The sequence below is a fragment of the Suricata suricatta genome, chromosome 1 (genome assembly GCF_006229205.1).
Source record: "Suricata suricatta isolate VVHF042 chromosome 1, meerkat_22Aug2017_6uvM2_HiC, whole genome shotgun sequence".
In the NCBI taxonomy this organism is placed as follows: domain Eukaryota; kingdom Metazoa; phylum Chordata; class Mammalia; order Carnivora; family Herpestidae; genus Suricata; species Suricata suricatta.
The window spans coordinates 80,147,390-80,159,147 of NC_043700.1; the positions used below are offsets into that span (position 1 = coordinate 80,147,390).

Sequence of the window (11,758 nt, forward strand, 5' to 3'; positions counted from 1 at the left end):
ACCATTGTCTCCCCAATGGCAACTATCAAAATTGTATGCATTTAGGAAGTTAACAACCCTCAGTGATAGTGGGCGGCTTCACTAAAGAAAAAATTTTGTTTATACTAAGCCAAAATTAAAGAAGGTTCTTTGACGATCAAACTACTTCACCAACAACTATTTACAACATACAACATCTGGCTAGAAATCAAAAGAAAAAGCCTAATCCTTAACCCTACTCCTAATCATTAAGGTAAGTCATGGAGCTACAAGTGTTGCCTTCAAACTGAATTCTAATTCAGATGATGGCTGGAGTCCACATTTTAAGCATTCTTACCTACAGCAATACAGAAACTGAATTTTTTCAAATAGAAATAGTTTTGTCTTAAGAAAACTCCTTCCTGAATCATTTATAAAGTAATTTACATAGCTATTCTGGAATAACTGAGAAAAAATATTAAATTTGTGCCAGCATCTTATTTCTGTTAAGGCGCCTCATGACTTAAGTCATTACTACATTTCTTTGTGGAAAAAAAAATTAAAATAAAACACACCAAACTAAATAACAGGGTATGACCCTCCAATTCTACATCAAGATAAGATAGAAAGACCATACCTTTCAATAACACAATGACATCTACAGACTATTAATTGCTAGAATGAATGTTAAGAAAATGAGATTAGATGGTCTTTCCTTTAACAGATAACGAACAGTGGCCCAAGTCTTAACTCCAAATCCCAGAGCTACATTATAGTGGAGCTGAGATTTAGGCACAGTGTTTTGAATCTCAATGCAGTATTCTAGCATTCAAGACTCTTCAAAAGAAGTAGTAAAGAGAAAATAGGAAGGATGTTTTTTGAGTTGTAAATATGGATTATCACTGTGGACAGCAAATCCTCAAATACATTTCTTGAAACATTCAGGGTTCTAGCACCAAAAAGATGACACAGTAAACTGAATAACCCAGGAGAGTTTAAAAGAAATAATTTACGAAGGGCAGAGAAGGGCTTAGAATAAACATAAAGTATGATGTAGTTACCACCCCTGAGCCTGAAACAAGGGAGGGGAGGGAATTACCAGAATCTTGAGAAAGAGCCAGTACGGAGAGGATTACCTGGCCACACAGAAAGGAACTGTGGCCAAACCATGTCCAAACTAGGCAAACCTGGTAGGGAGGGAGCCAGGGAGAACAAACACCCACATTGTATTAGCCTCCCATCTACAGATCTCCTGCCAAGATCTTCCAATGGCTGAACCCAAAGGGAAGCCAGAATGTAAGAAGGCTATTGATCCAATCCACACACACAGGTAAGGCTCCCAGGGCAAGGGAAGGGAGAGGGAATTTCAACAGGCAATTAGAAGATTCCCAGAACATCACTGTTCTAGAATATATAGCTAATGATATAGGAGTCTATTGAAATGTTTTATATAAACAATCATGCACACCACTTAGTGAAATTGTTTTCAATTTTTTTTTTCCCAGAGAGAGAGACAACACGTGTGAGGAGAGGGCAGAGGGGGAGAGAGAGAATCCCAAGCAGGCTCCACGCTCAGTGTGGAGTCTGACATGGGGCTCAATCCCATGGCTCCGGGATCATGACTTGAGCCGAAATCGAGTTGTACACTCAACCAAGCCACCCAAGTATCCCTACAAGTTGGGTGGATTTTTTAAAAGCATTTGATAAATTTGGACATAAGCAAGCTACCAAGGAAGATTACACTGATTTATGAATAAAGATAACACTGACAATCCTATATTTAAAATGAAGAGGAATTCACAAGATACTTATGAATAAGTCTAGTTTCTAGCTTCTTTAAGATATGCACACACGGAATATATAAAGGTCTGCCTCATGGTGGAAAATTAAGCTCTTAGGAAGTTACTATAAATAAAATACCTGCTTGATATAGAAACACTATCGCCTTCCTCATGGAATAAAATTTGCACCTGAGCATAAAATCACACAACAGAATACAGCAAAACTGTCTGAAAGGAAAGAGAGCAAAATGCATCACCCAACTGTTTTAATTACAGCACATCTCATTCTACTGTGCTTCATTTAAATGCTTTACAGATAGAGTTTTGTTTTGTTTTTTTTAACAAAAATGTGATGTGGTTTCCCCGCATCATCGGTGCCATTGTTCCAACAGCACTTGCACACTTCATGTCTCTGCATCACCTATAACTCTCGTGATACTTCACTTTATTATTTTATCTGTTATGGTGACCTGTGATCAGCGATCTTTGGTATTACTAGTGTAATTGTTTTGGAGGGCTGCATGTGTGCCCATATAAAACAGCAAACTTAATCAGTAAATGTGGCATGTATTCTGACTATTCTACTGACCAGCTGTTTGCCCACCTCTCTTCCTCTCCTTGGGCCTCTCTATTCCCTGAGCCACAACAATATTGAAATTAGACCAATTAATAACCCTACAATGGTCTCTACGTGTTCAAGTGAAAGAGTTACACATTTCTTACTTTTAAATCAAAAGCTAGAAACGATTAAGCTTCACGAGGACTGTGGGTTAAAAGCCAGGATAGACCAAAAGCAAGCTTCTTGTGCCAGATACTCAGCCATGTTGTGAACACCCAAAGAGAAAAGCTCCTGAAGGACACTAAAGTGCTATTCCAATAAACACAGGAATGATTAAAAAGCAAAACAGCCTTGTTGCCGATATGGATTAAGTCTCAGTGATCTGGATAGAAGATCACATCAGCCACAACATTCCCTTAAGCCAGAGCAAGGCCCTTAACTCTCTTCAGTTCTAAGAAGGCTGAAAGGTGAAGGAAAGCTTGAAGAGGCTGGTTCATGCGGTTTAAGGAGAGAAGCCATCTTCAGAACATCAAAATGCAAGGTGAAGCAGGAGCAAGCGTTGATCTAGAAGCTGCCGCAAGTTATCCAGAAGATATGGCTAAGATACATTAATGAAGGTGGTTACACCAAGCCACAGATTTTTCGTGGTGACAAAATAGCCTTATATATGAAGATGCCATCTTGAACATTTATAGCTAGAGAGAAGTCAATGCCTGGCTTCAAAGCTTCAAAGGACAGGCTGACTCTCCTATTAGAGGCTAATAAAGCTGGTGACTTTAGTCTGAAGCTAATGCTAATTTACCATTCTGAAAAGCCTAGGGCCCTGAAGAACTATGCTAAAACTATTCTGCCCAAACTCAATAAACGGAAATAGAAAGCCCGGATGACAGCACATCTAGTTACAACATAGTTTACTGAATACTTTAAGGCCACTGTTGAGACCTACTGCCCAGAAAAAAAACGATTCCTTTCAAAATATGACTGCTCACCAACAATGCACCTGGTACTCAAGAGCTCTGATGGATGTACAATGAGATGAATATTGCTTTCAAAAGGCCTGCTAACACAACATCACTCTGCAACCAGAAGATCAAAAGGTCATTTGGACTTCCAAGTCTTTTTATTTAAGAAACAGGTTTCCTAAAGTTATAGTTGCCGTAGATAGCAATTCATCTAATAGATCTGGGCAAAGTAAACTGAAAACCTGAAAAGCATTCACTATTCTAGATGCCTTTAAGAACATTAGTGATTCGAGGGAACAGATCAAAATATCAACATTAACGGGAGTTTGGAAAAAGCTGATTCCACCCATCGTGGATAACTTAGTGGGGTTCGAGATTTCAATTACGAAAGTATCTGCAGATGTGGTGGAAATAGCAGAGAATTAAAAGTGGAGCCTGAAAATGGGGCTGAATTGTTGCAATCTCATAGTAAAACTGGAACAGATAAGAAGCTGCTTCTTATGAATAAAGAAAGCGGTTTCTGGGGATGGAATCTACTCCTGATGAAGACACTGGAAGAGCGTTGAAATGACAGCCAAGGACTGAGAATATTACATAAAATTGGTTTAAAAGCAGTGACAGGGTTTGAGAGGACTGACTCCAGTTCTGAAAGAGGTTCTTCTGTGGATAAATGCTATCAAACAGCGTCACATGCTACGGAGAAGTAATTCGTGAAAGGAAGAGTCAACTGATGCATCACTTTGCTGTCTTATTTTAAGAAATTGCAAGTCACCCAGCCTTGAGCAACCACCATCATGATCAGCAGCCAACGACATCAAGGGAAGAATCTCCACCAGCAAAAGATTACAACTCCCTGAAAGCTCAGAGGATGGTTAGCATTTTATAGCAATATTATGTATTAAAGGTACATGTTTCTTTAGACTAATGCTATTATATGTTTAATAGATATAGTATAGTGTAAATGTAACCTTTGTTTTTAAGTTTATTTATGTTTGAGACAGAGAGGGATCACACACCTGCGCAAGTGGCGGAGGGGCAGAGAGGAAAAGAGAGCTTCTCAAGCAAGCTCCACATTGTTAGCGCAGAGCCCAATGTGGGGCTCAAACTCACAAACCGTGAGATCATGATCTGAGCCAAAATCAGGCACTTAACCAACTGAGCCACCCAAGTGCCCCTAAACATTAACCTTTACATGCAATGAGAAACCAAAAAAATTCATGTGACTTGTTCTATTGCAATTCTTGCTTTATTGCAATTGTTTGGAACCAACTCACAATATCTCTGAGGTATGCCTGTATTTAAAACAATGAATTAGAAATTAGAAAACTCCATATGTAATGAGGAAATTATTTATAAGCCTATGTTAAATATGTGTTCCTTCTTGAAATGTAAAGCTATACAAAATCTACTAATATTAGGTTCTTTTGAAACTAGGTTACTTTCTAACCAAAAGCTTGAACCTTGCTTAAACAAGGTATTCGGTACAGTAAGTGCTGAATTCTGTGAGTCTGAACAGTTACCACTTTAGGTACCACTCTAGAAAGGTACCACTGACAAATAAGTTTTTGTTTAAGTCAACTTTAAGAAAATTTCCATTTCTTGTATGTTTTCCAGAAAGAAAATAGGAAGCAATCAAAAACAAGTGGGTATTAATGGAAAACCATACAAAGAACATGCCACAGGTAATCTAGAAAATTCCAGATTGACTCAATCAAGGGCAAAGCAGTGCTATTTAGAAAATATAACCTTCGGTCTGAAAGATTTTTCTTATCCTTGGAAACCTGCTACTCTAAGAGATGAAGACAAAAAACTTACCACCATCGCAAGGCCAGTGCTATACACACCAGCATGCTTTATGACACAGTCCGAAGACTTCATCATGCACTTGGTTTTCCCTAGTAAAGAAACAAGTACGAATTATTACTCTTGCAAAGTAGTACATGTACTCACTAATTCTGCTTTTTATCTAGCCTAAATTCCTATGGAAATAATTTGAAAATGGACAGAAAGCAGCAGTTCACTGCTTATGTTACTAAAAACAGAAGCTAGATATAACAGAGATCAAACCCGAATCCGATATTTTAAGATTAGAAATTTATTAGGAGAGCCTACGTGGCTCAGTCGGTTAAGCATACAACTTCAGCTCAGGTCATGATCTCACAGTTCACGGGTTCAAGTCCCACATCGGGCTCTGCATAGACAGTGCAGAGCCTGCTTGGGATTCTCTCTCTTCCCTCTTCTCTGACCCTTCCCCACTCATGTTTTTTCTTCCCAAATAAATAAACTTAAAAAAAGATTAAAAATTAGTAAATCCATATTACATAATAAAATTATATCCTAATTATCATTTGTACTAAAAATCAGAAATTGCAGGTTATAGTTTATAATCCAAGATAATCATTAAAGTAGTTTAAAATCTGTATAAATTATGAATTTATACAGATTTTAAAAAGCCATGCTTTAAAAAAAACTTTACAGTCTGTAATTCACAATAAAAACAGTCTGGTTTGAAGTTATTGCTTATTTCTTTCCACAGAACATCTCAAACCAAACCAAACAATGATTATGCAACTTACCTGGTTCATTAATTATAAACCTCAAAAAATGGCCTCTTTGAAAACTAAAACTATACAAGAAATATTCAGGGATGTAGCCCTAAACATTGCTAATTTTCTGCAATGTTATCATATATAAACACATTTAAATGAGCATATCCCAAACTGTACTCTACCTTAAACTATTATCCCATAACCAAAGGGGACATTTGTTCAAATAAAAGTTTGGGGACTAAGTATGGGGTGAATAGAATTAATCAGTTTGCTTTACTGGAGATCTTCAGTATTACATCTTTAACATAAAAGTATGTAATAGAAATCTCCAGATGAAAAGGACGGGATGAAACGAATGGCATTTCTCAAATGTATGCATTATTTTAAGAAACACCAATTAATATCTCAAGTACTCTGTGGAAAATTATTTGGGAAACACCAATTTTGTTCTATGAACTACCACTTAGTTGTACTTTGAATAATCTTTTACTCTGAATAAAAGTTTTCACTTATGCCTGGCAGCTGAGTAGATGGCTTAGGAATTCCACTGCAATCACCTGGGAAAACATATGAAGAAATTCAAGAATCATATGCTAAGTGCTCAAAAAGAAAAAACTGGCACCAAGCAAACGTGGAATAAGGTTATTCTCAATGGTCTAAGACACTGTGGGCAATTTCAGCAGGAATCAAAACTTAGAAAAGTATACAAATAGATACCAACAAGACTAGGTAAGTATAACTAAAAACTTAGAGCACCAAATGTTATTAGTCTGAAATCTGATCTTTTAATGCTTACAACATGATGGTAACCTATATCTAAACTGTATCTTATTTTTTTAGCATTACATCAAAGAGATAAAATCAAGATGCGATAGTACTTAACAAGCCAAATAACAATGTGTTATTTCATTAATAACGTTTAACATTGCTGTAAACAATGATAAGCCCATAGGTTCAAACTGATTAACGCAAAACAAATGTTTGATAAAAGAAAAGGCACATAGGGGTGCCTGGGTGGCTCAGTTGGTTAAGCATCCAACTCTGGATTTCAGCTCAGGTCCTGATCTCATGGGTTTGTGAGATGGAGTCTGGCGTTGGGCTCTGCACTGACAGTGTGGAGCCAGCTAAGGATTCTCTCTCTCCCTCTCTCCCTCTCTCAGCCCCTTCCCTGATTGCACTCCCTCTCTCTCTCAAAATAAACAAACATTAAAAAACAAAAAAGGCATATGTCCTTAGTTATCATATACTTACCACATTGTGCACAAATCGGTAACTTCTGTACAGAATTGCAAAAATAGCAAAATGCTCTATTCTTCTGCCGCCTTGTCATGTAAAATAAAATTTTAAAATACAGTCACTATCAGATCAAAGGTGACAGGGTCTGTTATTATATAGAGAGAGAAAAAGAAGTATTTACCTCTGACACTTGTCACATTCCTATAAAATATAAAAGCATAACATTAAGTTTCTACTGACTGAAAACTGCAAATTTACTTGCATTATAAAGAATATCTTATTTTTTGTGTTAAAATGTAAGTAACGCCCCCCAAAGCTCCCACTTCACCCATGTATACAAGCGTCTGCACATACGTTAATACCAGAGGTATGTTCTTAGGCCTACCACACCACAGAAAGAAGTGGTATCTCCACAAGAGGCGGAATAAATACAGCAGTGGTTTATTTTTTGTTGTGTTCTTTGTTGTTACTATTGTTTTTTTAATCAGACGAGTATTACAGAATGGACATAACAAACAGTAGAGAACACAGGATGATGAAGCTCACAGAAAATCTAGAATCCTAAACACAGGACTAAGAGTTCTCAACAATCTGGTCCCTAAACACTTCACACCTGGCTAGTCTATTCTCTTCAGATTCAAGTCACTATTGTCAGCCATTCATGAAATGTCTTACACTGTCTCTTTTCCATGCCTTACTATTCTAATACTTTCCCTTGAAAAGCCTATCCTTACCATCTTCATCTGTCAAGTTCTGATGATGAGCCCACCTCCTCTATGAGCTGTACCCTATCAATACACTCAAGTTTACCACCTCTTAGTCCAGATGCACCTTAGGTTTAACTGTACATTTGTTACAACACTTACCAAGTCTAGCCTTCACTGTGTATATTTATATATGTGAGTCATTTCTTGTGAAAAGTGAAAAGTTTAGAAAAAAGAAATCATATGAGCTAAGAATTACTAAGGGAAATAATGAAAAGCTGCTTCCAACCTCATAGAACAAATTAAGTTAATGTCTATAAGGTTAGAAAAGCTAGAAAATATCACAGTTCCTAGTATTTACTGTTTCATAGCTATGACCAACAGCAGCCAAAGTAATAAACAAACAACTCACTGCTACTCAGAGTCAATAAAAACAATGGACAAAACACAGATTTGAAATCCAATAAAATATATGTAGCAACATCGTATTCACCAACATTTTATGCAGACATTTTTCAGATAAGTATTATATAGTTTTTCAACTACCAACATATATCAAAAAAAGCTGTTACCATTGACGCATTGCATGGGTGTTTAGCTAAATCTATGGTGCTCCTCGATGCCCTGAGCTGTTTCTCACGTTCCCGGCGGTTCTCTGCCTTCTTCCTCGCACCAGTCTTCTTTTTAGGCATTTTACTCCTCTTCCTACACAAGAGAACAGAGAGGATATAATTGCCTGGTTGCATTTGCTATTTTAAATAATCTAAGAAAGAGTAGAATGAAGTGTTTTTACTCTCATTAAATTTTAAATTCAAGCCTGTCATTTTGACTGTTCTGCATCTTTTAAGTCCTTATGAAACATTACATATATATTATCTCAAATAAAATAAGGCACTTATTTGCACTTCCAAATAATTCTAAAAAATGTAAACATCAGAACAATTTATCCTACAAGCTAAAAGTTTTCTTTTCGCACTGAGAGACAAAAAAAGGTTCTCTCATGTTAAATATTCTTTAAAAATTACTCTGTGCCAAATTAAAAAGTTATTGGACATATACCATTAACAAGAAATAATTTAAAAGTATACCATTTATCCAGTTTGTATTACTTTTTGAACTATATATTCAGATAACTTGATGCGAAGACTGGAAGTATAACAAGTCTTACTTCTCCTATGTAATATCTAACCAAAACATCTACAGTCAAGTCAAATGACAGCCAAAGCCAAACTTCTCTCTCAGAAAAGGTATTAAAAGTATTATTCTTGTTTTGACTCTAGAGGCTGCCCTTCAACACTTATGTTAGAATGTTTCTCTACCTACAGTGAGTACATAATTTTAACAAAGTTCACATTTATGTTTAAAAGTATTATATATGAGTATGCACTTAAAGTACTATGTAAATAAGGACTTTAAAACAGGCTTTCAACTTTCATCACTTAGTTGAAAGAACCACCACATTAAAAAACAACAACAACAAGATTTTTACTACAGAACACATTTTTAATTGGCTTTTCATCCGGTCTGAAGACAAGTTCCCTGAGGATTTATCTTTCTTGACAGTGTTTACATACCAGCCCTGCCTGGTATATGTTAAGCAGTCAATAAGTGAAGAGACACAGGTATGAATGGGTCTATGTACTTGCTTCCAAGTTTAATATTCTTCAAAATACACATTGTTTAAGTCTTCTCTAAGAGTGATTCTCAAAAATCAGCTGTAAAAATTCCTAACAAATACAGATTTACATTTGTAGGCCCAACTCAAAATCTACAAATTCTAAACTTCCAAGAGTAGGACTAAGTTTCATCCGTGACTGTGACACAACCTTCCTGAAGACATGAATACTTTCAAAGACACCAAAGCATGTCCATGATACATGGACAGAGTTCCAAGAAATCACATCTTTAAGAAATTCCTATTTCTTATTGAAAAGGTCCAATTGCAATCGAGCAAAATCATGCACCAACATGTACCAAGGTCACTCATCTTATGTTTCCCTATTTTGGGTTTCAAGTCATGTTAGAATGTCCAATCAAAAGCCAAGTAGTGTTGGGAAGCTGCGTTCAAAAACACGGACAAATCAGGACTGGAGGTTTACTAGGTGGTCCGCTAATCAACGTCCCAGGAGATCACCCTTTCAGTATTTACAATGCCAAAAATCTACAGGGTGAAAAAAAAGTGTACTGCTCCTGTCAAAGAAACTCAGAAAACAATCACGGGTGATCACCGCGATGAATGCTTTTTGCTGAGCCTCGATTTTTTTCCTCCAATTTGTTCTGGAAACTTAAAAGAATTTTCTTTCCCCCCTTAGCCTTATACGGGTTTAAGCCCTTCTCCGGACTGTTTCGACTTTAAGAAGTAGCCCGTGTCACCAAATGAGAAAAAAGGCACTAAGTCAGCGCGGTGTTGGAGGAAAAGCCCGCAGAGGACTCAGCGGAGTCACGGGTGAGGGCGTCCGGAGGCCACCGCGAAGGTGCCACGCGGATCGGGGAACTGACAACCATCACCCGCCCGCGGGACACCCTCCCTCGCGCGCGCTCCAGGCCGACCGAGCTCACCCTCGCGGGGAGGCCGGGCTCACTCCGGGGGCAGAGGGGCAGGGAGCAGCGTGAGACCGGCCCGCGGCTGCAGCAAATCCAACTTGCGGGCCAGGACTCCGGGGAAACAATCTACTAAACCGACGACGGGCGGACAGACCCAATTTCCAACACAGAAGCCGGGCCGGATGTCCTCTTACGTCAGCAGCGCCCTTACGGCAGCACGTCGACAGGAAGAGGCCCTCCCACTTCTGTTTGCTCCGCCCTGGGCCCGCCCACTCCTGCGGTGGGGCGGGGCGGGGCGGGGCGGGGCTCCCACTCTTGGGCGGGGATCTGACCGTGCAGGACCGGGAATATCTGAGTGAAGAATACAGGTGGACAGAAGGAGGGCGGGAAACGGGAAGGCCCGTCAATTTTATTTTTTCAGAAAAAAAGAAATCTAAAGGAAAAGAGAAATGAATTCACAAAGTTGATACTTCATCAGTTGATCCGAACAGAAAATTCTTGCCTAATTCTTTTGGAAACTTTCTGCTACCTACATTTTTTACGCCTCACATCCCACTTCTCATGTTTGCTGTATAAACTGTGAATCCATTATTTTGTGAAGAAATTATCCCACATTCTGGACCTCTAGTGTTTGTTCCGGCTTGCCCTTAATTGAAACCTAACATCCTCTCTCTTACAAAAAAAAGCTTACTTGTTTTGAATTTCTCTGAAGTGAAGGGTGTTCATTTTGCACACTTGCTGTATCTCTTTGCTCAGAGGTAGGAGCAATGCTGTTGTTCCCCAGTACCTCATTCAGATAATTATTCCTTCTTTCTATATAGCAATGCCACATTTTTCCTTCGTTGTTGCTATCTTTTACCCATTCTTTATTGATGGAAAACTCTGGAACCTGTCTTCCAACTTCTGCTATCACCCAGAATGACACTAACATCCAAACTCATTCTCTTGGGTTCTAGATTTTTTTCATCTCCAGTAGCCATCACCTCCATGCCACTCCAGACATTTTCTCTCACGACTACACTCCAGGTCGTATGGTCAGGGGGATCAACTCCACTACTGAAATCCAAAATTCAGACAAACTATCCAACCTCCTATTTTACCAAGTTTCTGCCTCAATTTTCCCTCCTAATGAAGACTTCAAATCTCTTAACTCTTCAATTTTCTCCCTATCCATTAGCTCTCTGCTTTCTTCCATTTCTTTTGCCCCCAGGTTATAAAATGCTATTCATCACATCAATCACAATTTGCCTTATTTTCTTTCTGATCAAACCAACTGGAACATTCCCAATTTTGTTAATGCAACAGATTGCCTTTTCTTTTATATACTGGACTTAGTATTGTTAAGGGGAAAAGAATCCAAAGTTATTAACCTCCACAAGGCTCTCAAAATTGCCCTTCAATCTTCCTAGATTTTCCTAATCAGATTTATTGTTCCCATTCTCCATATGGGTTTATTAAACCTTCT

General features: G+C 38.2%; 1 protein-coding gene across 2 annotated transcripts in view; it reads right to left on the reverse strand.

The window, feature by feature from the left end:
* Positions 1 to 10,482, reverse strand: part of ZNF330 (zinc finger protein 330) — a 19,142-nt gene extending 8,660 nt beyond the window's left edge. For both annotated transcript variants that reach the window (XM_029940737.1, XM_029940731.1), the window contains exons 1-5: positions 10,309 to 10,482; positions 8,322 to 8,454; positions 7,227 to 7,246; positions 7,061 to 7,131; positions 5,076 to 5,155 (exon numbers count right to left, since the gene is read on the reverse strand). In XM_029940737.1, the coding sequence (XP_029796597.1) occupies positions 5,076 to 5,155; positions 7,061 to 7,131; positions 7,227 to 7,246; positions 8,322 to 8,441 (291 nt within the window). In that variant the 5' untranslated portion in view covers positions 8,442 to 8,454; positions 10,309 to 10,482. The remainder of the gene's footprint in view (positions 1 to 5,075; positions 5,156 to 7,060; positions 7,132 to 7,226; positions 7,247 to 8,321; positions 8,455 to 10,308) is intronic.
* Between the last annotated feature and the right edge of the window lie 1,276 nt (positions 10,483 to 11,758).